General features: G+C 40.8%; 3 protein-coding genes across 3 annotated transcripts in view; 1 reads left to right on the top strand and 2 right to left on the bottom strand.

The window, feature by feature from the left end:
• Positions 1-1,941: 1,941 nt before the first annotated feature.
• On the bottom strand, positions 1,942-4,294 carry Xbp1 (X box binding protein 1). The gene is made up of 3 exons (XM_028322848.1): positions 3,895-4,294; positions 3,268-3,678; positions 1,942-2,679 (listed from the first exon to the last, which is right to left on the bottom strand). Exons 1-3 carry the CDS (start codon positions 4,041-4,043, stop codon positions 2,586-2,588), a joined length of 654 nt encoding a protein of 217 aa, XP_028178649.1. The 5' UTR covers positions 4,044-4,294; the 3' UTR covers positions 1,942-2,585.
• Positions 4,295-5,659: 1,365 nt separating this feature from the next.
• Positions 5,660-7,828, top strand: CSN5 (COP9 signalosome subunit 5). Its single transcript, XM_028322867.1, has 6 exons — positions 5,660-5,919; positions 5,994-6,097; positions 6,183-6,313; positions 6,549-6,743; positions 6,871-7,138; positions 7,395-7,828. Exons 1-6 carry the CDS (start codon positions 5,765-5,767, stop codon positions 7,586-7,588), a joined length of 1,047 nt encoding a protein of 348 aa, XP_028178668.1. The 5' UTR covers positions 5,660-5,764; the 3' UTR covers positions 7,589-7,828.
• A 1,636-nt stretch (positions 7,829-9,464) lies between these two features.
• AP-1gamma (adaptor protein complex 1, gamma subunit) overlaps positions 9,465-26,279 on the bottom strand; it is a 34,980-nt gene continuing 18,165 nt past the window's right edge. The window contains exons 7-19 of the mRNA XM_028322869.1: positions 26,155-26,250; positions 25,213-25,539; positions 24,551-24,769; positions 23,470-23,628; positions 19,615-19,702; positions 19,218-19,365; positions 17,731-17,817; positions 16,862-16,988; positions 15,821-15,916; positions 14,208-14,340; positions 13,109-13,257; positions 11,945-12,037; positions 9,465-11,613 (exon numbers count right to left, since the gene is read on the bottom strand). Of these exons, the coding sequence (XP_028178670.1) occupies positions 11,512-11,613; positions 11,945-12,037; positions 13,109-13,257; positions 14,208-14,340; positions 15,821-15,916; positions 16,862-16,988; positions 17,731-17,817; positions 19,218-19,365; positions 19,615-19,702; positions 23,470-23,628; positions 24,551-24,769; positions 25,213-25,539; positions 26,155-26,250 (1,824 nt within the window). The 3' untranslated portion in view covers positions 9,465-11,511. The remainder of the gene's footprint in view (positions 11,614-11,944; positions 12,038-13,108; positions 13,258-14,207; positions 14,341-15,820; positions 15,917-16,861; positions 16,989-17,730; positions 17,818-19,217; positions 19,366-19,614; positions 19,703-23,469; positions 23,629-24,550; positions 24,770-25,212; positions 25,540-26,154; positions 26,251-26,279) is intronic.

The following is a 26,279-nucleotide window of genomic DNA, read 5'->3' as shown; positions in this document are numbered from 1 at the left end:
ATAAATATTATAAAATGTAGGTATGTATTTGTAATGTATCTTTAATTCAACGAAATTGGCCTTGTGTCCGATAAGAAGTAGAAATTCGTGTATTATTGTAAAAAGTAACTATGCATGTGATTACAAACTAATTTGTAAGTTTTACTAAAATTTTGTTCTCGTCTAAATTTAGAGAAGATTTTCTCTTTAAAATTGTAATTCGTGATGTGTGGATAGGTATTTAAAAATGTCCCAGACAATTTTAGATGTTAAGTATATTGTTATAAATCTGATCTATAGTTTTAACACGATAGTTCTACGTGAGGTTACTCTGTGCAGTTATGACAGTATAGATCGCATTTTTGTTGTATGCTTTGATATCTGCAGGTCTACATCGCTACACTATCTCTATTTTCGAGTCTATCTGTCTCTAGTTTTCATGACTATTCTCGAACGTGTAAGAGAGACGAGTATAGTCGATAATACTGATAATGTTTTTTGTAGACTCGCTGATTACTGTTAAGTTCTATATTCTTCCATTAGCGTTATATTATGCTGTACAGTCGCTACGTTGTTGTTTACGATATATTTTTATCGCTCCCAATTATGTTATCGCTTATGATTAGTTCGTTAGGTGCAAGTGCCAAACTATTATCGGGCTCCAGTAATGGCCGCCAATCGAGGCGTTGTATAAACCCACATCTTAATAGGTGTCACAGCAAAATCGATAAAAGTGAACCCTATGAAATGAGTTTACACCTAAAACAAGTTAAAATTGAAATTGCTCTCCGATAAAATAAATTGAGTTGAATTGAGTAGGCGTTTCGTTGAAAAAACACATTTAAAACCTATGTTTTATTATCGGCTCGTTGAAATTTCCACTTGTCTCATCTTATCAGCTCCATTGAATTGGAAAATACAAAGTCGTTTCATGATAATGAGCTATAACAATGCCCTAAAGGTGCGTGTAAACTGGCTATTATTTCCCAATTTGTTTTGCCAGCAAGCATGGTCGAGTTTGATATACCGAATCAACGTAGCAATATTCAGAATTACGAATATTGCCAAACCAGCGTAATATTGCCGGGAAATATTGTTAAATATTGCTCGTTTACAAATATCTAAAGGAAATTATTTGTCGCGCCGAGACCGGCCGCCATTGCTCCGCGCTTCGATGGCTTGATAACGCGGACAGAGTGTGGGTTACATTAACCGAGATAGCTGTAATTATGTATTAATCTAAGACAAGATTTTATTGAATCTGTAATATTTTAACAAATATATTTAATGTTTTTTTACTCGTGTCTTTTTATTTGCTAAGTAACACCATCATGAATAAGTATTTCATAGTTTCTAGAATTTCAATATCAATTAATATTTATCAGCTCGTGGAAATGTTTACGATATACACACACTTAACTGTTGTTGCCAAGCTATAGAAACGAAGGTCACGTTGTTTTTCTACGATAAGTAAGTTAATTTTTACGGAAAGTTGCACCTGAACAAATTATGCAAATCAGTAAGTCATCATACCGCGATACTTACCAATACCTACAGAATATGATATAACAAATAACTAATTCAGTTTTTTTACTTTCATTACACTTTATTGCCATACCTAAATTTTTGATTGAAGAAAGTTTATATTGTCGTTAGTGTTATTACCACTTATCAAGATATAAAATGTGATTGATTTGTTCTAAATTATCATGACCGTCATTGTAATTAATGGATGTGGGACAACGCCGGTCATACTCTGAATAGTAGCTCAGACCGACAGTCGATAACGCCTCATTTTTATATTGAAATCGTTATCCACAACGATTTTAAAATTAAAACTGTTAATATTTAATTTTGATTGTCTGCTAGGCCTTGTGCAAGCAGTAGGCTGTTGATGCTTATTGATAGAGATTCTGGGCCCATCGATTAAATTATTATTGGATATAAAGAAAAGCCAACAAGTTCACAGAACACGTGTTTATTTACAGCACTTCGTACGTACAACAACTACACGCCTAATAATAAAAACATTTGATTACAATAATTAAATTTGTCATTTAATAATAATAAATAAACCTAACAATTTAATAGATCTATGTCTTACACTAGCTTAGAAACTAATCAGTCTTTGGCGAGAACAAATGCAGAATTGTTCCCTCACGCTAGGCCAGGGAACAATTCTGAGAATGATTCGCACCAAAAATCTGATAAGTCCATGGACTCGGGCTCACTTAGGGGGGAGGCCAGGGATTCGTACCCGAGGTCTGAGCTGAGGCTAGTGTGCGTGGGCGATAAGAGAAGATTGTCCTCGATTGACTTAGGGGAGAGTGTCATGGGTGACAGCATCTTGAGGTCACACTCGAGTGACACAGTGTTGTCTGTGAAATCTGTGTCAACTCTGATCGGTGTGACTTCCTCGACGACCTGGTCTTCGCATTTCACTTCTATGGTAATGCAGTCGTTTGCTTCGTCGCAGCTGGCGTAGAAGATATCTCCCTTGTCGCTGCCAGGCTCCTCTTTAGGTGCGGGCGTGATGACTACGTCGGGCGTGTATCGGTGCGCGTACGAGTGCTGTGCCAGTATCCTGTTGACGTCGTGTTTCAGGTCTACGACTGCACCTTCATCGGATTCCAGTTGCTCTGCTGCGGGCCCCACCACTTGAGCTCCTTTAGGGCACTCTCCAGGGAACCGGTTTGGGACCTGTAACAAGTAAAAGGGATGTTAGTTTCCTTTCACTGTTGTACAATTGGAATGGACAAATATTGAACCGTTGATATTTTTTATCCATTGTAGGTGCTGACATCGCTATTATTGCTGAATGATTAAGCGTTTATCTCTGGTATTGTATGTTAGATAAGATCATGTGGGTTTCCCCATTACAAGTAATTTTGGTTATTTTTGTTATTGGTATTGAAAATGAGACCTTTATAGACAACAGAAAAGACTTGCTTGCATTTTTATCTACACATTACTTAATTTGACCTGCTTAGATAAAACAAACATGTGTGCCCCAGTATAATTAGTAGTGCAGTAGAGTATGATGCAATTCGACCCATAATATTGCATCATCCTATTCTTGCTTCAAAATTTAACAGGTAAATAAATAGGTACTTTTACATCAAAACCTCTGGAATTAGATAAGATTCAACAAATAATGTATGGGGAAATCAAGTTTTTCCTTAAACCCAAACTTGTTTGTTGGGCTCGGTTTTTCCTTGATCATGTTTATCACGCACATAGCAAATCAACATTGTACGTAACATAAAATGTTATAAAATCTTAACTTACATCTTCAACCGCTCCTGCAGAACCTGCATCAATTTCTTTGAGGAGGGATTCTGCAAGTTGATTGAGGGTGTCGAGGTATTCTTCTGAGTCGAGGTGAGCGAGGAGGTCTGCGAGAGGAGGCACATCGCCAGCAGCAGACGCGCCGCGCGGATCGCCGTCGGGGGCCCCTCCTTCTGCTGAGGAGTAGACTCTGCTGGTCCTGGGGCCCCCGCGACGGTCCGCGCCGCGGCTTCGCTGCGAAGCGACGCGTTTTCACTCAACAAACGCTCGTTCAAAGCCTTCAAACTCGCCACCTCATTCGTCAAACGCTCGTTGGCCTCAGCCAAAAGCGTTATCCGATGATCCATCTCGTCCATTTTAGCTTTCTTCCTGTCCCGCGACGTCTGCGCCGCCACACGATTCTTCAGCTTCCTAAAAACATTGTTTCGTGATTACTCATTTTCTAGAAACAAGTGCGGCTCAAGTTTTACTGGACATGCAATAGCTGGCTGAACCACCAGCATAACTTGGTCTCGGGTCGATAGATCCGGGGGAATTTGTCGCGCAATGAATTTACTAGAACGTCCAGCGTTCGCTGAACTGCGATACCGTTATTGTGATAAGCGGACACGCAAGCAATGTACTCACTTCCTTTGCATTTTTTCCTCCCATGTTAAATGGTCCAGGCGCCTCTTCCTTGACGGTGGCTGCGATGAAACGTCGACTACGACCTTCGAGTCCATATCATCCACCGTCAAGTAGTTGTTGGGCACAGTGATGATGATCGGTGTACTCATCTTGATTCCTTTTTCAAGTACAGCTTCAAAACAAAAAACACTCCACACACCACTGATTAGGCTCTAATGTCTTGATGTCATGCTATTTTAATTAGTTTTCCACCATTTGTTAGACCACTTTTCTGCGATATATCTCCGCGAGCGAGTAACGAAAGATTGCGTCGTACATTATCGAGCTCACGTCAATAAATAAAATTTTCGCTGGGGGATTTCAAAAGCGTATGTGGTGTTTTGTGATTGGTCAACTTATGAGTGGGCGTGACCACCTTCGTTTATGTGAGAAAGAGCTAGAATGATATTATGTTGAAGTTAGAAAGAGATCACACTATCACGTCACCACCCTCTATTGAGTGGCGGGAATTGGCGCCTCATTCAAATTAAAAACGCAGCTGCTAACTTTCCCAAACTTGAAATAGGTTCCTAATAAAATAAATAACAATTCTAAACTAACAACAAATAGCTTATCATACACATTATTAACTTTATACGTTAATTATTACAATATTATGAGCTTGTACTAAGTTGTACTCGATTGTTGTTAACTTTCATTCCTGCCGGCGAAATTGCATAATGTAGGCAGTAATGTATTGTATGGTACACAAATAATATTGCATCACCGGCGCGGCGTCGCGTCACTATCAAAAACACAGTTTTTGTTTTTTTATTATAACAAATGAATGGTAATCTTAGAATATTGAAGATGCTACATAATCTGATTTTATTTAAAGTTACTTAGTACATTCGAATCTGATGCAATAAGCGCAAAGCTTACCGTGACCTACAGTGTGAGTAGACGGATCGTTGTTTGCGTCATTTTGTGACTTACTTATTACATATTATAGGTAGGTAGGTATAATCTATAATAATATTATAAATGCGAAAGTAACTCTGTATGTCTTGCTTTCACGCCTAAACCACTGAATCGATTTCGATGAAATTTGGCATACAGATAGTTTGAGTCCCAGGAAAGGACATAGGATAGTTTTTGTCCCGGTTTTTGAAACAGGGACGCGCGCGATATAGTTTTTCTGTTACAGACAAAATTCCACGCGGGCGAAGCCGCGGGCGGAAAGCTAGTTATTACATAAAGTAGTAGCTTTTTATATAATTTCTGGCTAAAGAAAATAATGAAAAAGACGTTAAATAACAAAAGAACTAAGAAGAATGGAGTGGAGTACAGGAGAGGTGTGTATTGCTTAGCTTAGGGTATCAATCGGCGGCACTGGCGGACTTATGAGTCATTAAGAAAGCCGGGTCTCCAGCGCGTGTTTTGCCCTACACAATCACCAAAAACATCTCAACATTTAAAAAATATTGAATGCTGACATATTTTTGTTGAATAAGCAGGGAATAAGGGGCTTTGGAGACCCAGCTTAAACGCATGTCTTACGGATCCCTTTACCAAACACCCTGTATGTAATATACAGGGAAGGGACTTAATTCTCTGATTTTCAGATTCTCTTCCTAATGACTAGGCAGTATGATCTTTGACCCCTCACCAGTTGGAACGAAAGAAAAAAAAAGCAATCTTTCTTATTTTTACAGCAGGCAATATTTACTAGCGCAGACATACTCTCTAACATAGAGAAAAGTATGCTCTCTAATCTGTGAAACAAATACAGTCGGTCATCTGTGACTGTCAAAAATATAACCAAAATTAAAATTGTAATCTTTTGTGATTATTTATTCGCTTTGCTCTCAAAAACTGTTTTGAAAACGAAATGGCGTCTACAAGCGCAGATTCTCAATCCAATATAGCCCAAAAGACTTGGGTCATGTCCAATAACATAGAGACTGTTTCCAGTGTTGACGAAATTTATCGTTACGATAAAAAGCAACAACAAGACATCCTAGCGGCAAAACCATGGGAAAAAGAGTGAGTTTCAGCCCAGTAGTTTACATATTACTGATTAGCCATACAGTGTACCTAAAATACATATTTGTTTTCAGTCCACACTTCTTCAAAGATATCAAAATCTCAGCTCTAGCTTTGTTGAAGATGGTGATGCATGCACGGTCTGGTGGGACTCTAGAAGTTATGGGATTGTTACTTGGTAAGTTAAATTACAATATGAATTCAATATTTACGATCAAAGCCAAAGAAAATTCAAATATCATGCTGCATTTTTTCACTTTTAGGGAAAGTGGATGCCAATACCATGATAGTGATGGATTCATTTGCGTTGCCCGTTGAAGGGACAGAAACTAGAGTGAATGCTCAGGCTCAGGCATACGAGTACATGACTGCTTATATTGAAGCTGCAAAGCAGGTAAATTGGATAACTTTATCCTAACAACTTATAAGTATGAATGAATCTACTTGTATCTTATAATAAATATTGATTTATTAGTACCACCCTTATTTAAAACAGTAACCAAGTAAATACCCTCCATTTTAAAAACTTTCTTATTGGAAGAACTGGTGCTATAGTGTTATGGTACAATGCTATTTAGTTAAAAGCTTACTATTTACTGATAAACAAATACTAATCTATTGTTATACAGGTAGGCAGACATGAGAATGCTATTGGATGGTACCACAGTCACCCTGGCTACGGTTGCTGGCTCTCAGGCATTGACGTCTCCACACAGATGCTGAATCAGAATTTCCAGGAACCATTTGTGGCAATCGTTATTGACCCCGTCAGAACTATCTCGGCTGGAAAAGTATGCCTTGGCGCTTTCAGGACTTATCCTAAGGTGAGAAATTTTAAGCAAACATTGGTAGATTTTTACTTTGTGTTTTGTAAACTACTAAATGGTTTCAAAGTTGTGATAGTGAGATATTGGAGGTCATTAAAATGCTATCACTTTTTATTTTCTTTAGGGATATAAACCAGCAAATGAAGAGCCCTCAGAGTACCAAACAATCCCACTGAACAAAATCGAGGACTTTGGCGTGCATTGCAAGCAATATTACTCATTAGAAGTATCATACTTCAAGTCTTCATTGGACCGTAGACTGCTAGATTCACTGTGGAACAAATACTGGGTAAACACATTGAGCAGCTCCAGCCTGATCACAAATGCTGACTATACGACTGGACAGATATTTGACCTGTCTGATAAATTGGAACAGAGTGAGGTTTCATTAGGTAAGATAATATGTCATAGACAATGATTAGTTAAGCCTAGGTGCAGACCACCGACTTTTAGTTAGCCAATAGTTGGGCCCGATTATAAATTTTATGAAGAATCAGCCAATACAAAATCATTGTAATGTGCGCACTTTCATATAGATTACCACCCCAATCCAATTATCGGCCAACTAAATGTCGGTGGTCTGCGCCTAGGCTAAAGTGATGGCCGTTAATGGCTATTGGATCCTTATTTGATTGTGAACATTTGCAGGTCGTGGAGGCTTCATAGTAGCTGGATCAGATCCTCACGAGAAACGCACTGAAGATAAGCTCGGGAAGGCCACAAAGGATGCTTGCAAGACGACCATAGAAGTGATCCACGGACTGATGGCCCAGATGATAAAAGACAGGCTTTTCAACAGTGTAAGTGGCCGGCCCTCGCCCGCCACTCCTATGATTGAGTGAATTTCAGCATAAAGTTCCAGAATCAGCATCAAAAGTTGTAAAATATACCTACCCAATTGAGATACATATTTCCAATGACTACAACAAATGTAACAGTTTTCCTGTGTGTGATTTTTTTTATTGTGATATGGCACTTCTTTTGATGCTGACTGTATACATAAACTAAATGTAATGCAATTAATACTTGTGAAGAATATTCAGCAGTATATTTACTCTTTTTAAGTAAACATGTCCAGTAAATCTAATCTTTAATTTCTCCCACACTATCCAATTCCCTTGAATTTGAATGCTCTCTAATAACTCAATAACTCTATTGAGATCAACATCATGTAGCACTGTTTTGTTTCGTTTGCCTATGCACGTTCACGAACACATCATGGATTAAGAGTCGGCTAAACACATTATAGAAAATGAAACAAAACTGCTTAAAATAACGCCTCGATTTCCCGCCAAGAAGTTTCTCACATTGTTATTTGTGTTCTCGAAACTCATGAATTACGAGAAAAGTACCAGGGACACAAGTGCTAAGGATATGAGGGTAGTACGAAAACATTCTAATTCAATGAATGAATGCTGATACAGGACAAAATACGGATAGAAAGAAATGGCAATTAAAATTGTAAAGGTGTGTGTGAAAGGGGCGGGGCGAACAGTAATCTTTTAATGAATTAATTTGTGTCTACCGCCCATATCCTTAATGTTCATGTTATCCTGGTACCTTGGTGAAACTTCGAACTTTTCATTGAGATTTAGATTTATACGTATTGAAGGGAAACCAAACTTTTCATTGAGATTATCTTGACCAACAAAAGTAGGATCCACCAACGGGATGCTTTTTGAAACTTATCAGACTAGTCAGTGGGCTGGCTAGTGCAATCGTGTTCGTTCGTCGCTCGTCGCAAAGCTACGTCGTAGCTTAAAAAAGATTTTTGCTTGATTGACATTTGTTTTAAATATTGTGATAAATGATAATAGTTATTAGGGGGTTGATTTGCTCAAAGAATCTTGATAAAAAGTATCGGAGTTGGTGTAATGAATCGCATGATGAGGATAGTTTCAGATTCGAGTCTTGTGGGTAATAAAACTTAATTTTATTTAACTTGGGCTGAGTTGTACCACTTTAACCGTAACTATAACGATAAACCGGTGTTTTTTATGGAGTTCACCAGATTTTTAACGTTGTTAAAGAAGTGAGATTATGCAACCCAGCCTAAAATACTATCATTTGAAAAACGCAATATTGTCCCTTCAAACATGTTCGAAATGCTATCAAGGTACCAGGAGCGCATAATTAACAAGGATATGGACGGTAGATTCACAATGCGATGTCATTACAACATCGCGTGAGACGGCATACATGCACAACCCCACTAGTGTGAAAGAGACAAAACTACTTCCTCTGTTATCTCTTCAAACATAATGGTAAGGGCTTGGGATTCGTCCAAGGGTAAGGGGCAGAAGAAAAGAGAGAATGTTTCAGTGTGTGAGATGGAAAATAAAATTAATCTACCGCCATATCCTCAATATTTATGTGTTCCTGGTACTATGACGTAACAAATGGCGTTTCAAGGGGGGCGTTAGTGTATTTTGTGAATGGTTCAAGATGAGAGATGATCGTCGAGTGTAAATAAATCTACCGCCATTAGCTATAATCCTAGGAGTTAGTTCTTATTTTTAACTTCATTTATTTTTGAGACAAGGTCACAAGTGAACGCCCACAAAGGCCAGAAGTAAATTATGGGGATAAAAATATGTAAGGCTGATACAAAAACAAAACACATTGATGATTATATAAACATTCTCAAATATTTATTAACCAATTTACATAAAATCATTATAATCATTATGTACATCTTTCACATAGCTTTAGTTACACAAAATCATAACATCTCACATAACATGTGGAGGGCCTTCTATTCAATCAGATATTTTATAATAAAACAAGCACCAAATTACGATATATCTTGCCAAGCTCTCTTTACATAATGGAAAACAAAATATATATCCATGATTACACAAATGTGGTCGTAAAGTTTGTATAAAACTAGGGGCGTGCGTCAACTACTCCTTCAGTGGGTCTAATTTATACGTTTCTAATATTTCATAAACAGTGCGGGTTAGTAACCTACAACATAAATAAGATAAAATAAAATAAGAACTAAGCACTAAGTGTTAAAATGTCCCAAATCATTAAAATCGGGATGAAGGGTTAGGGTTAACCACATTGTATACCTATTTCATGAGAGATGTATGCCTTATTTATTTACACTTTTTGCAATATATCAAATTTTCAATGACTTATAAATGAATAGTTCTAAACTACAAATACTAGCATTTGAAGCAATTAACAAATCTCATACACAAATAACTATACTTAACCAAATGCATGGGAATAACGTTTTGCTACAAACTAGTTTACATTAAACAACACATTGATTCAAATAAATAAAATATTCTCTGCACTGAGTTGAAAAACAGGCACGTCGACGTTATTAATTGCTTGTCAATTCAACAAGGCAGGTGAGGAGAAATATTCCAATTCAATGACTATTTTTTACAGCAAGGTATCTTTCGACACTCATTTAATCTAGTGCTTTATCACACAAACAATAATAATAGTGTATTCATATTAAGTACATACCATATTCTTTACATCTTCCTATATACCATTATAATACAGTCACAATTTCTTTAATGTACACATCGCATCGGCTCGCGATGCGACGGCCTAGCTAGTTTTTTTCCGATGTTACGACGTCCGACAACTTTAGAAATAATTTTGAGTAAATACAAAGATGTCTAGTGGCTATAAAACTTTATGTACACTCTGGTTACAAGAATAATTGATAAAAGAAAATGATTGGACATATTTTACAAGCTGCCAAGACAGGTATTTTACATTCAGCTTTAAAACTGGGAAAAGACTATCACAAAAATTTAAGAAAAATACTGAAATAAGATTCAAGAAATTAGAGTTAAAAATAAAACACATGCGGTAAATATTAGGTGATATTTAAAATTCATATGTAATTTATCAACTATCGCTCCATCAAAGATGTGCCGAAACAAAATTTATTAAATTAGTGGAATGTTTTAGAAATCTCAATAAGTAGACGTTATAGCCAAAAGCTGTGGCAGCCGTGAGCGTTTGTAAATCACATATTAGACCAAAGTTATACCGAGTTGTCAGTCTTAGAGAAAATTAGCCAAACATCAAGTAGATCATTCTGAAAAATATTGGATCACTATTTTAAACCTGCTGTATCTTTGTATTGCTAAGTCAATATCACATATAGCAAAAGAATCTCTCGTTGCGCTCAACCTCTCAAAGAAGCCATCTTAAAACAAACTGTGAATTGCGAGTTACAAGAAAACACTCCTCAAATAAAACTACAGCTTTTAGAATTGACGCGATGTTCCGTTCATATTAGACATTAGTATTGCATACCATGTTGCCCTGAAAATGAGTCACAATCCTGACACCAAACTTGGTTTTGTATTGCTAGATTTAAAAACTTTATTAATCTGTGGCGTGACATAATCTGTGTAGTGATGATACAGATAATAAATAAATGTAGATTATGACGTATAGTTCCAAAATACTGAACTGTCCTATCCATGACATTGACAGTGGGCCGCCACCGTCGATACCGGATCGCTGGTGTCGATTTTTGCCATGTTGGGAACCATATAGTTGAACGATGGTAGCGCCCCCCTGTCATTGAGTTTGGTGGGACGTTCAGCGTAGGTCATCTATATTTTCACGGGCGCGACACATCACTGGCAACACTGCACTGTTCACTCGGTCCGTCGCCGCGGGGGGCCTCCTCCAGGCCGCGGGGGGCCGCCAAAAGGCCGCGGGGGGCCTCCTCCGGGCCGCGGGGGGCCGCCTACAGGCCGTAGGCGGGCGGGCGGGCCGCGCGTCAGTTGAACAGCTCCGCCGGGAAATTGCTGACCTCCGCTTGCTCCAGCACCGGGCTGCCGTCGACGTTGTACGACACGCGTATCCGCAGTCTGAGGGGTGCCTGGAAAGATTTAGGAAATAAGTTTATTATTTTGAATACTATTCGACAGAATCAAACGATTCTGAAACGTTAGGTGGCAAAAATCCAGTATTGATAGTAACGCCCTCCTATCAATATCATAGCTGGGACGATTCAGTGTTGACAACTTTATTATGACCTTACAATGCCATAAGTGCCTAATGGCGAATTTATTGACATGCACTGTTACATATAAGTAGGTATAGTATAATTTAGAATGTCTGCAAGCGACAAGCTGAGAAAATATTGCAAAATATCAATAGTAAACAAGAAATTAAAACCTATGTTAATATAATAAAACGTATTTGCTTACCCTTGTTGGATTAGCTATTTTGAGGACCTGCGTGATTTCACCGAGCGGCGACAAAACTGTGCCCGATGGCGACATCATATCCAAACGGAATGCCTGAAATGATAACGAAATTGGTTATAGCGGTAATAGAAACACATTTTGTAAATCATTAAGTAGTTAAATCAGACATGTCACTGACATAGCCCGACGGATCAACAAGCTGAAGTGGTAATGAGCAGGGCACATATTAAACAGAAATAACGGCCGATGGGACAACAAGGTTCTAGAGTGCAGGCCAGCGCAGCGTGCAGCATCTACAAGGTGGACGGATGACCTCATAAAAGTAGCAAGGTGGCGCTGGATGCAGGCCGCTACCAACCACTGTTTGTCAACAGCGGTTGCTGCTCGATACTCTGCTAATAGGCCTCCTCCCCCAATGATTTCCAGCATCTTTCCATTCTTAGTGACATCTTGTGGCTGAAATGGTGATCAAGGTCCGTGCTGGTCCTTCGGGTACGGAATCAAAAAACCAGAATGATATCACTGGAACAGGCGTTGCTTTCGGGGACTGGTCAATCCAAATTATTCAAATTTATTAATGCGAGTCATGTCTACTAGTATTTAAGTATCTTAATCTGTAAGTTTAGATATTAGCACGTTACTACCTTGTTTAATATACCACGCAATTTTGTATACCCATTCTTATAAGATACACCATACAAGAATGCGTGGTAAATTCAGCGAACTGCTCCTGAATCAATGTACCTACTACTGCTTTTTCTATTTATTTATATTAACCGGCAGACAGTGGTGACTGAGTTTGTTGCTTCGCTTCTTCTCAGCACTTGCCAAATGTTGGTCTCGAAGCGCTGGTAGGGCAAAAAAAGAATGAGACATGTATAGGCTCCATAAGAGCATTTGACGATTTGCAAGTACTTATTTAATTAGTCTAAACAAATAAAGATAATTTTGATTTTTGATTTTGACAGATAGCTTCAGATTAATTTCAGCCAAATTATGTCCACTTGTAGACAAATGTGGGATACCTTTTTGCGCAGCAGTGGACATAATTTAACCAAGATTTCTATAACGACCGATCCTGCATTGCCCTTAGTAGCTTCGCTTAGTAGCCCTGCGTAGCTTCGGGTAATGATACGGAACCCAAAAGCCAAAGATGATACTAACCCTGGGCACGGCGGCCTGGAACAGGAAGTCGGTGAGCGTGCGCGTGGAGGCGGCTCGCATGGTCAGCGTCACGCCCTCGGAGCCGCGTGCGCACGCTAGTTCCACGCGAAGCCCGCCCTTGTCGAGCGCGGTTACTGTTGGCAGCGCAGCTGGAATGTAAAATATCATTTGATAACTTAGGTTCTAGACTAAAAGTAAAAAAAGTGACACTTAAAATGACGATACAACCTTATTCCTATTGTAACAAAGACATGTTTCACACTTTTGGATACTTTTGAGTGTCACAAATATTTGATTCTGACTGTACACGGATCACGGACGCTCGCCGCGTGCGTGCATGCGCCCGCGCGTTTTAGTGTAGGCCTTACACTTCCCCAAAGTGGAAACGAGACAAGCAGAGCTGAGACAAAAAGAGATGTGTTTCAGACAGGGTGTATCTGTTACGGTCAAAGTGATAAATTTGAAAATTATGAATAATCGCCGGTTATTATGAATAATTACCGCATGATTTGGTGAATGTGATTAATATGAGGTCATTTATGTGTGTATAAAACTAAATAGGCGGCTTAGGGGTGGCCCAAGGGCCCCCCCCCGCCGCACCTTAACCTATTTTTCACTTTAAATCAAAACATTATGTTATAGGCATTATGGAAAAGTAATATTATGCAAGAAACATTCCAAACTCATTATGCCAAATTATATTAATATATGATATCAAAACGTTCTAAAGTTTGGCTGTACACGAGCACGTACACAAAATGTTGTTATATTTTATGAAATTTGTTAGTACTAAGGTTGAATTATTAAATAATCACTGTTAAATGTGATTAATTTATCACTTTTACCGCGACTGTCGGTAATTATTCATAATAACCGGTTATTATTAATAATTTTCAATTTATCACATTAACCGTAACATATCCACCGAAGATGTGTGAAAATGCGTAATGGCTGCTCCCTTGGTCAGAAATGTGCGCCCACTGTACGCTGCTCACATCTTATCGTGTTCGCTACGCGCTGTTCTCACCTTGCATTTATACGCCTTTTTTATTTAATTTGAATAAATAGACAACTATAGCAGAGACAGACAGTAGGTTACCTTGCGGCGCGGCATCCACGGCGGGGGTACTGGCGAACAGTCCGTCCAGCAGCATGCTAGAAGGCGGCAGGTTGTTGTTGACAGTAGGCGCCGGCGCAGACAAGTCCAACCCACTTAGCAGATCCAGGATGTCCTGTAATGGTCACATTTTAATTAATGTTGCATACAATTACATCCGTTACATAGACATGTTTGCGCTGCCTGATATGATGTAAACTCACATAACACTCGCCTGGTAAAATTACGTCTCGTAAAAGCTGAACGCAACATTGTGCGTTGCCATCAATCAAAGAAATTGTCACGTGAAAGTGCGTGAAGCGTGGCTCATAAGTGGAGGTGTGATGGTGTTCACGATTTGAAGTAGAGCAAAAAGTCATGGAAGATGCATTGGTCCAGAGGAAAGCAAGAAAGTAAACTATTGGTAAACCAACATTTATAAGGAATTGATAAAATAGTGTTTTCTTTTATTTTTTTATATCCGTCAGGATAAATATCTTCACTTGAGATCAGTCACACTATATTTGTCTGTATTTTGTTTCAAAATATTCTTCTTTTTATAAAAATGTTCCCTTTTCAAAATGTAGAAGATTTAAAGTGTAAGGATAACTTAAAAACGTTGAAATGAATGGGATTTTCTATTGCTATCGGGTAAGCTGTTGTTACGGGGTCTCCACTCCAGGGTCTTTATGGCCCAGCGATCCTGGTTCATCCGTGCAATGTGCCCTGCCCATCTCCATTTACGGCTCTCAATCTCTTCCACCACGTCGCTGATCCTCGTCTTTCGTCGTCTGTGAACTGGATGCGTGTGGCCAGGGACAGAAGTCGGTGGAGGGTTGAAGAGGAGGCCTATGTTCGAAGGCGAACCCATAGCCTGCTATACAGGATGGAAACGATAAGTGATCTCACTCGTTTATTTCTAAACTATACAAGATATCAATTAACTAGTTACTGATCCTGAAAGTGCTTCATGAGCTCTATCAAACGGTATTAATAATAGGTTACAGAATAAACTGGATCTATCCGAAAATTCAATGTTTCCAGCTTCCATACATTTGGTAAAGTCACATGATTTTAAAAACTACACATGATTTCGTATAACTTATAACTGATTCTAAAAGTGCTTCACAAGCTCTATCCAATGGTATCAATAATAGGTTACAGAATAAACTGGATCTATCCAAAAATTCAATGTTTCCTTCTTCCATACATTTTGTACTACCACATTAATGACACTCATCTCTTGACAATATTATAGCAAGTAAAGCCTAAAACCAATATTTTCCATGAATAATTTCAAATAAGAATACAATTTACGAGTTTCTTTTAAGAGTTTATTATTAAATAAAAAAAAATACACTTCTAATATTGTGTGTCTGGCATACATTTAGTATGGAAGCTGGAAACGTTGAATTTTCAAAAAGATATAGTTTATTCTGTAACCTATTATTGGTACCGTTTGAAAGAGCTCTTGCAGCACTTTCAGGATCAGCAACCAGTTTTTCAATATCTTATATAATTTAGAAATAATCGAGTGAGATCACTTAACGTTTCCACCCTGTAGATAGATAGAGATCAGGTTCTTAATAACTAGTATTAAGAATGGCAATACTGACGTTGCTGGAGGTGTTGTTATTTGCGGGCACGGGTGCGGGCTCCACGTCGCCGTTGGTCAGCGGGTCCGAGCCGATGATCAGGTCCAGGAGTGCGTCCTGGAATGTACATGTTATTTATAGTTAATTAAGAAAAAGAAAATAAAATTAATACGTCAAATGTTTAGTAAAAGGTGAACCGAAATAATGTAAAGGACTTTCTTTTAGCATTTTATTGCCAGAGCTGTGTTTAATTTGCTGTAAACAGGGTAAAAAGTAAACCCGAGTTGCAGTAGCTACTCTTGAAAATTCTTGAAGACCATATTTTCGATGATATGCTTTAGAAACATTGAATTTGATTTTGTTGAGATAATCCTGCTTAACAATGTCAAGAAGTATTGTAAAACTTGCGACAGGAAAGGACTTGCGACGAAATCCCCGAAGGATTAATGGATAATTCAGTTTTTGTCACGTTTAAAGGTGGCTGATTCTGTTAAATTCTTTTGAGCGTATTATTTCGTCACAATATGGTAACTATATCGTTCGTTTCAGCCGAAAGACGTCCACTGCTGGACAAAGGCCTCCCCCAAGGATTTCCACAAAGACCGGTCCTGCGCCGCTTGCATCCAGGTACTTCCCGCGACCTTCACCAGATCGTCGGTCCACCTAGTGGGAGGCCTGCCCACGCTACGTCTTCCAGCTCGTGGTCGCCACTCAAGAACTTTTCTGCCCCAGCGGCCATCAGCTCTTCGAGCTATGTGCCCCGCCCACTGCCACTTGATTTTAGCGATTCTGCGGGCTATGTCAGTCACTCTGGTTCTCCTGCGGATCTCCTCATTTCTGATTCGATCACGCAGGGAAACACCGAGCATACTATATACCTTTAATATAAATAAAGCAAGAAATCAATTGAAGAATGTTAAGTTAATCTGTCGAAGCCTTCATAATGATGTTACTTGCTCGGGCTTAAGGTGGTCAGGGCTGTATCTCAATTATACTCAATGAATTTAGAACTTTGTACCTCAATCATAAGTTTCAAAATAAAGTGAAGAATAATCGTGTCACCTGCTCGGGCTTGTGGTGGTCGGGGCTGGCGGCGGGCTCGGGCTCGGCGTCGGCGTCGCGGCGCTCGGGCGGCGCCTCCAGCGCCGGCATACGCTCGAGCAAAGCCGGCCGCAGGTGCGCGTATTGTCTGCAACACAACATAGTCATTCAAATTTAAATGATACACAACATTACTAAAGCCCGATCCGTGAGCACGTAGAATTTTATCCAATGATCCCTAGCAGCTACCCATCCTTATCGCTCGCGCGTAATTATATTGCTGTCGCGACTGTTCGACTGGCACCCGCAGTGAGTGTGCGAGCGTGATAGCAACAAATTACGCGCGAGCGATAAGGATGAGTAGCTTGGGGTCATTGGACAAAATTCTACGTGCTCACGGACCAGACTATACAGATTAATTGTTTTTCTTTCAATATTCCTATTATGCACATCTCGATAAGAGCTTGTCCTCAACAAAAACAGAGAGAGAACAGTAGCTTCTATCTCTATAATAATTAATTGGGTAGGGTAATTTGACTGATGATGTCAACTAACCCGTAAAATAAGGTATTTTAATAAAACTTACACGCTCGTTGAACACTTGTTTAAAGTGACGTTTAGAGTATGGAAATGTCATTTTAAAACAGTGTTCAACAACTGTGTAACTTTTTGTTAGTAAGAGGGTAAGCCAGAAATTAATTAACATGCTCTTTATAAGCAATTTTCTCATCTCTACGATAAAGTTTTTCTTTATAAGAGGGAATGACAGGTTTCTCATACCTACATAAAGTAAGGCCTCCATTTTCCCACTTCAAGTTAAACTTTCGCGACAAAAAGATCCACCAACCTATTTCTATACCATAATTGATCAAAAATAATTGGTCACCTACCTGTATAACTGCGAAAGCTCCACTCCTCGTTGCTGCAACTCGATGTGGATGTGAGATCCGAATGTGTCAATGATCACTCGTATTTTGCTGAAAATTAAATGGAAGATTTAAATTAAATGCCATACAAAGATTTCATTAAAACTACACACACTTCTATTTCCACTGGTTCGTAAAATTCGTTGCGTCTGAGTGATGTCCGATCGATATTTTCGATTCTGTGAATGCACAAACTGTCTGGATAACTTATGGATCTCGGACGTGGTCGCTTACTGTGGGCCTCGAAGGCTCAAGGTCACCCAAAGGGTGATGGTGCGTGCTATGTTGGATCCCTGCTTGATCGAATCAGAAATGAGGAGAACCAAAGTGACTGACATAGCCCGCAGAATCGCTAAAATCAAGTGTCAGTGGGCGGGGCACATAGCTAGCAGAGCTGATGGCCGCTGGGGCAGAAAAGTTCTCGAGTGGTAATCACGAGCCGGAAGACTTAGTGTGGGCAGGCCCCCCACTAGGTCGACCGACGATCTGGTAAAGATCACAGGAGGTGACTGGATGCGGGCGTCGCAGGACCGGTCTTTGTGGTAATCAGTGAGAGAGGCCTTTGTTCAGGAGTGGACGTCATCCGGTTAAAACGCACAAACTGTGTTTTAACCAAAATAAAATAGGATTTAATTTTTTTTAAGAATGTGAACTTTTTCTTTTTTCATAGCATGAGAATCGTCTCCCGGAGCAGCTGCTAGTCCACGTCATGACGCATTCCTCTGGTGGTGATGGACAACTGGGTGCACAAGAGAAGCTTCTGGTACACGTCGATGACGCACTCTGCGGCCGCATCAAGTGTCGATGACGCACTCCTCTGCGGCCGCGTCAAGTGTCTGCAACGTCACTCACTCTTGGCTGGGCTGCGTGGTGAACCTGGTGGACGGTTTGGCGAGCGACAGCAGTAGGTACTCCTTGGTGGTGATTGACAGCTGCGTGCACCAGAGAAGCTTCTGGTACACGTCACGTCGCACTCCTCTGCGGCCGCGTCAAGTGTCTGCAACGTAACTTACTCTTGGCTGGGCTGCGTGGTGAACCTGGTGGACAGCTGCGTTCACCAGAGAAGCTTCTGGTCCACGTCATGACGCACTCCTCTGCGGCCGCGTCAAGTGTCTGCAACGTCACTCACTCTTGGCTGGGCTGCGTGGTGAACCTGGTGGACAGCTTGGCGAGCGACAGCAGCAGGTACTCCTTGGTGGTGATGGACAGCTGCGTGCACCAGAGAAGCTTCTGGTCCACGTCATGACGCACTCCTCTGCGGCCGCGTCAAGTGTCTGCAACGTCACTCACTCTTGGCTGGGCTGCGTGGTGAACCTGGTGGACAGCTTGGCGAGCGACAGCAGCAAGTATTCCTTGGTGGTGATGGACAGCTGCGTGCACCAGAGAAGCTTCTGGTCCACGTCATGACGCACTCCTCTGCGGCCGCGTCAAGTGTCTGCAACGTCACTCACTCTTGGCTGGGCTGCGTGGTGAACCTGGTGGACAGCTTGGCGAGCGACAGCAGCAGGTACTCCTTGGTGGTGATGGACAGCTGCGTGCACCAGAGAAGCTTCTGGTACACGTCGATGACGTATTCCTCGGACGGCCGCGTGAAGTCGTCTGAAACGTCATCTGATTAAAAAACCTTTTTTTTTGTGACTGTATGGAGGGATGAATGTCAGCAGTAGGCCTAGGATGTGCTTTACTCGCGCTAATTTATCGATGTTACGCGATAAGTCCATACATTTGTCATCTAAAATCATCATTAAGATTTTATCACGGGTCGCAGTCTAACCCGAGATAGGCAGTGTGAATGAATGTAATGGATGCTAAAAAGAAGAAATAAAACAAATCAATTTATCTACTTACCAACACCATCTTCATCTACCATCGAAATTGCATTACTCGCTTCTGATACTAATAAATCTCCGTACTCTCCGATCGTCCACGCTGCGACCTAAAAAAATATTTTAAAATAAGTTATAAGTCTCTTATCAAACACTCATGCAGGGTAATCTTCTCCAGTCTTTAGTTTCATTTCATTCTTGCTCCTTAGTTTAAAGTCCTGTCAAGAAATTAGGCCACTTTATTTCAACGTTTCGACAAGGATTTCTGTCATTCTTAATTTGACGCCATAAGTCACAGCACATTGGCCGCAAATCATAGATAATATTTCTCAATAAGCTAATAATTTAAGCATATAATTCGTAATGTATTGTATAGGCCTTCCAATAGGTGAACCGACGATCTGTTGAAGGACCCAGGAAGGACGTGGATACGGGCAGCGCAGAACCGGTGGTTGTGGTAATCCTTCGAGGAAACCTTTATCCAGAAGTAGACGTCATTTGGCTGAAGCGACGTGCTATCGGTCAGTTTTAGCTAGCCACTTCCGGTCATGTCGTCTCGTTCTATCGCAAAGAATCACCATTTGATGAGAGCGAGACAAAAACGGAAATTGAACTGTGTGTATATAGAACACTAGCTTTCCGCCCGCGGCTTCGCACGCGTGAAATTTCGTTTGTCACAGATCGTCATAAATTATAGCCTATATGTTATTCTGGATTATGAACAATAATACTGTAAAGTTTCATCAAAATCCGTTCAGTGGTTTTTGAGCCTATTCATTACAAACATACAATTATCCTGCTTTCGCCTCCGAGATTTATTTTACCGTGTAGTACCCCTGTACGACAAGCCAATCCGCACACAATATTCAGCGCAGTAGTAGTAAAAAACAAAAGAGCGGGCAACCCCACCCCTACCACGCTGTGGGCTCGGTGTCCGAGCGGTCTCATTCCTTTGTGCGCACGCGCAACGACCGCACGCAGTATAAGAAAAATGCTTAAGTGACGTCACCAGGACGTTTTTACCGACAAAAAACGTAATTATTTTAAGTTGTGCAGTGTAGTGACGAGAATTAGACCCAACACAAGGTTGGTTGTAACAACTATTTTGTGTAAGTGCTCGTACATTTTTATTATAAGCGTTGTGACACGACGCGTAACTTTGACCCATTTTTAGCTCCAAGTTAACGCGCGATGTTAACCAGTAGCCATTTTTTGCTCCGAGGTAATGCGAGATGTTACCCAGTAGCCATTCTTTCCCGGCCGGGCAGAAATTGAAATGATGAATTTTAATTTCTGTGACGGGTCTGGGTGTGACTATGTATAATATGTATGTATTTAAAAAAAAAAAAAGTATATAAGTAGTATATCCGTTACGCTAGCACCCATAACACAAGCATTAAGTTGCTTACTTTGGGGCTAGCTGGCGCTGTGTGAAATTATTGTCCAAAGATTTATATATTGTGTGCGGATTGGCTTGTCGTACAGGGGTACTACATGGTAAAATAAATCTCGGAGGCGAAAACAGGATTATTGTTGTGCAATTACCTGAATTGAAGGACCCAATCTAAAAGCGCTGGTATGGTGGAGCGGAGAATGAATTTGTGTTTTATCGTCATAAAACGTGTATTAAAAATGAGATACCTAATCTCAAATAGAATAGTGACTCATGTGTCCCCTGAAGAGACGCTCTAATAATGCTTAAAGGGTGAACAACCACCACTGTTGTTTTATTGCTAGTTTAAATAAAGAAATTGTTCATTCAGCTCAGTTCTATCTAGCTATACATTTGTTGTTTGCCACACTAATAATGAAAAGAAAGACGGATTTAACACTTTCGTGGACAGTAGCATCCACAGACATATTAGGTGTTAGCCCATTCACGTATATGGGACACATTTGTCCCCGCATAGTTTTTACGATTACAGTAATACTAGTTAAGTTAAACCCTTTGTAGTTTAATATTCTTGCTAAATAAAAGACGTGCGCTTGATACCGTGATTTATTCTGACTGCCCGCACACACATACACAACACCTCCACCCTTATTTTATACAATATAAATAACTTAAAACTAGGTACATAAGTTCTTAGATAATTGATAATGTGAATAAAACGTTTCACAACTTCCTAATAATTATGTTACTTAAGTAAGTACTTAATCTATCTCTTGAAAACCATAGCGGACTGGTGGCTTACGAATTCTTCGAGGTCTATTACAGTCCGAGCTATAATGATCCACTTCACTTTCATCACCTATGACCCTTTCCACCGACACACTTGGTTGACACGAGGGACTGCTCACACGAGCAACATCACCAGACGCAACCGCTGCCGCTGCCTCCGAGGATTTAACTGGGCTTTCAGACTCCGTGATAGACTTATTATTAATACCGTCGACACACTGTGCCGGTTCCTCGCCACTGGTCATCGGAATAGCCATCGATTTACGAGATTGTTTGTTAAGCTCTAACTTTTTACCTTTTTATCATCGATATTATTACTTATGTTACTTGTAAATCTTTGTTTCAATTGATCAACATGTCTGTGAATTTCGGTTCCAAAACTAGACATAATACAGTAATCAGTATTGCCCAATTGTTTACTAACTGTACCCGCAAGCCATTTATCTGAGGCCCTGTAGTCACGATACCACACCTGCGCCCCTTGCGCGAAATGCCGGCGTGTGCCGCCCGCGCGCTGCTCGCTGCGCGCTTGCCTAGCCCCCACGCGGCTTTCTCTATCCGGTTTCACGTTGTCTAACCTCATCCGTAGGCTGCGTCCTTGTAAAATACGAGCTGGACTATCCCCTGTAGAAGAGTGCTCTGTATTCCTATAAGCTAACAGAAACCTATTTAATGCTACTTCTACATCTTGTTTTTGCAAAAAGGCCTTTTTAATCACACGCTTACAAATTTTTACCGCGTTTTCTGCGGCACCGTTTGAGGCCGGGTGGTAGGGAGCAGAGAAAATATGTTCTATTCCATTATGAGCAAGGAAAGTCTGAAACTCTGAACTAGAAAATGGTGGTCCATTGTCACTGACCGTTTGTTTAGGAAGCCCGAATTTAGACCACAAATTCCGTAGTACTGAGATTACTGCCCGTGCCGTTGTCTTTGTCATATTTATCGCTTCGATCCATTTAGAACACGAGTCTGGTAGCGCATTTTCTTACATAACTTTTCAATTCCTATCATTGGAGGTCCGAAAATATTTCTCATACAATTTGATACCATAATGATCATTCTTCATAAAAAATTTAAAACCTACATATTTAAAAACATAATCATTGATATTCATAATATATCTAATCATACACTTAGTTTTTACTAATATTTGTTTTCATATATTTTTCTATACTAATGATCGAAACTCATAATCATTCGAATAAATAACTATAATTATATGATCAAACGAACTTACCAAGTGAAGTTTGATCTGAATTATTTTGTTTTCGCCGAAGAGATTTATTTTACCGTGTAGTACCCCTGTACGACAAGCCAATCCGCACACAATATTCAGCGTAGTAGTAGTAAAAAACAAAAGAGCGGGCAACCCCACCCCTACCACGCTGTGGGCTCGGTGTCCGAGCGGTCTCATTATATTTAGAGAAGAGATGACATTGACGTTTACCTCCAGGGAAGAAGATATAGAAATCTTCGGGTTGGGAGGGACCTTAAATCTCTTCGGCGAAAACAGGATAATTTAGATCGAACTTCACTTGGTAAGTTCGTTTGATCATTCAATAAATCTCTTCGGCGAAAACAGGATAATTCAGATCGAACTTCACTTGGTAAGTTCGTTTGATCATCTAAAAATAGGTACAAATCTTTCCTCTTTATAATATTAGTATAGATAGGTAGATCATGATTCTCACTGACCTGCACCAAAGGCTGCTTCTCAGTGGCATCTCCTGAGACAGCGGAGCGCTCGAGGGAAGTCCAGAGACGCATGGCGGCGTAGGCCTGACGCTCCGCTGGCGACGACGAAATGATCTGGATGGTACTGGACACCGTGTCGTCGCGAAGGTAGTTTCCCGCCTGCCGAATGATATTTAAACTTGTATTGTTTGTTGGGATTTTTGGAAACTTTGCAATGGAAAGAGAAGATATCTTCTGATAAAGCCCGGTCCGTGAGCACGTAGAATTTTGTCCAATGACCCCAAGCTACCCATCCTTATCGCTCGCGCGTAATTATGTTGCTGTCGCGCTCGCACACTCATTGCGGGCGCCCGTCGCACAGTCGCGATATCAAGTTTTGACCTTATTTATGTGGTGGTTCAATGTTTCTCAACTGGTTCGGAGTCAAGATATGGTCATGGAACGATTTAAAGTGGCAGTGCAGAGTCACAGCTTTAGTAACGACACTGTTGGAGATTACTCCTAAAACTCTTGAGTGGAGACTGCGACTCAGGAAGCGTAATGTAGAACGCCTTCCAGCAAGGTAGAATGACGATGAATGATGCAGAAGCTGAATATGACAAGACAAAGACAGGATAAAATGGCGGGTATTGGGGTAGGCCTGTGTCCATCAGTGTGCTAAAGTCTGACGATGATGCGCTCCAGGAACAGAAGCAGCTCCTGCATCAGGCAGGGTACTGCCATGCCATGTAGCACGTAACGTAACCAACCTTCAAGTGAGTACGGCTCGTCCACGGTCATCGGGTATCTGGCTGCAAGCTCCTGAATCCTACTGCGAGCCGCCTTTGTGCTCGCAGTGATACCGCCACTCGGCGGGTCGCTTCGATCTCCCTGCGAACCACGCGCGAGCAGCTCGCAGCGGGCTCGTGCCTATGTACTCACTTGATACAGTATCTGACACATTACATGCTACACAGGTAGATGAGTACCCTGCTTCACGCTGCGGCTGCCTGCCGCCTTGAACTCGGGCTCCGAGCGCTCCAGGAACAGAAGCGGCTCCTGCTTCACGCTGCGGCCGCCTGCTGTGCTGTGAGCCACGCACCTTGAGGAACACCTTGCACAGCGCGTCCAGGTGCCACTTGTTGCTGGGCGCGTGGCGCTCGGCGGCCAGCACCATGGCGCTGGAGCAGTGCGCCTTGAACTCGGGCTCCGAGCGCTCCAGGAACAGAAGCAGTTCCTTCATCATGCTGCGGATGTTCTGACCGTTGATCAGCGCGAAGGATAGCTCCATCGCGCGTCTTCGGATAGATACGTCGGGATCCTGGAGAAGAAAAGAAAGTAGTAGGACGATTTGCTTATTTTTTCAATAATGAAAATCTCAATGGAACCTGTCTAGAAATGACGACTCATATTAATTTGCGCTATGGTAAGATCTTGTCATTCGCTAGTGGCGCCAACTGGTAAATAAAGCCCTGTCACTTGCTAGTGGTTGTCCAAGAAGGTTGTCACTTGCTAGTGGTTGTCCAAGAAGGTGGACCGACGATCTCATAAAGGTAGGCGCTAGAAGCAGGCCGCTGCCAGCCGGTCATCATGGAAGTCATTGGGGGAGGCTTATGTTCAGCAGTGAACGTTCTGTAGCTGAAATGATGATGATGACCGCTATTGGCGCCAACTGGTGAACGAAAACACGGTAGTCATCAACAGTTTTCAGAGTTGGTTTCCATTTAGACAAGGGAGCTTACATGGCCAAATAGTCAAAATTACCTTCAAACACTCTAGTATCGTCGTCCGATGCCTTTGCACAGCTGACGTATCCACATGCACTGTCCTCAGCAGAGTATTCAGGGCGACGTATCTGATATTCTTGTCATTATTCAACAAGAATCTTCCCAAAATATTCACAGCAAGCACTCTAAGACTGCTCTCGGATTTGATGTCCATTATAGACAGGACTGTCTCGTAGAGGATGGTGTTGCCAACGTTTTTGGTGGTCTCCGTATTGGTGGCAACTTGGGCGAGGATGTCGTTCATAGCCTCCGACGCTTCGGCGTCGTTTTTGCCCAGTATCCGGAGGAGGCGCAGGATTTTCACCTGTTGGAAAAAGAAAACATATTAACCCCTCGAAAGACACGTTATGCCTTCGATCTAACTAATTGATAAGTATTACAATTTAACAAACCATCATTGAATGGAAATTTTCCAAAAATAATTTAGTTAAGTAAGGATTTTTAATGTTCGAATTGCACGCAATCGTTACAATATCATGCACGGGGGAAATGTTATTGATCTATGGAATCTATTTCTATACATTTTTCGATTCTGAATTATTTACTCATCCAACTGTGAAAATAGCTCGATCCATTTATTATTTTATAAATACGACGTGACGTAGCAGTCTTGTCATCAGCATAAATCATATCGAGGCTGCTATAAATGTCGGGGTTAAAGGTGCCTACATATTTGATAGATTTGTGGATACTGACTGCAATATGTTTGAGTTTTGATATGAGGAAACTTTTTTATAAATAGAGTTGCTGATTAGATACGGATTATTATTTAAAATAAATTTCTTTTCGCGAAGATATGGAATAGAGACTGCATTCAGAATATAATAGTAAGTTAACCGATGTTGATCGTTAACATAATATTCGGTCGAGCGTCAACCACGATCGATCAAAGAGTGTAGTCACCTTTAGGTCTAACTACCTGTAGGAAGGGATCCGACACACCGCTGACGTCATGCTCGGGCGAATACCCCGCCAAAATCAGGTTCTTCAATATCCTCACCAAGTTCGGGACAATCTACAAGCAAAAATAACAGTTATAACCAC

This window comes from Ostrinia furnacalis, unplaced genomic scaffold, assembly GCF_004193835.3.
Source record: "Ostrinia furnacalis isolate ACB-3 unplaced genomic scaffold, ASM419383v2 OfSCF0526, whole genome shotgun sequence".
In the NCBI taxonomy this organism is placed as follows: Eukaryota; Metazoa; Arthropoda; class Insecta; order Lepidoptera; family Crambidae; genus Ostrinia; species Ostrinia furnacalis.
This window is presented reverse-complemented; position numbering and strand designations above follow the sequence as displayed.

Coding starts and splice junctions, on each gene's coding strand:
- CSN5 (XM_028322867.1), top strand. CDS start 5,765: ATGGCGTCTACAAGCGCAGATTCTCAATCCAATATAGCCCAAAAGACT. Junction 5,920..5,993: donor GCAAAACCATGGGAAAAAGA/GTGAGTTTCAGC, acceptor ATTTGTTTTCAG/TCCACACTTCTTCAAAGATA. Junction 6,314..6,548: donor ATATTGAAGCTGCAAAGCAG/GTAAATTGGATA, acceptor ATTGTTATACAG/GTAGGCAGACATGAGAATGC.
- Xbp1 (XM_028322848.1), bottom strand. CDS start 4,043: ATGAGTACACCGATCATCATCACTGTGCCCAACAACTACTTGACGGTG. Junction 3,679..3,894: donor GAGGAAAAAATGCAAAGGAA/GTGAGTACATTG, acceptor CAATGTTTTTAG/GAAGCTGAAGAATCGTGTGG. Junction 2,680..3,267: donor CTGCAGGAGCGGTTGAAGAT/GTAAGTTAAGAT, acceptor TACTTGTTACAG/GTCCCAAACCGGTTCCCTGG.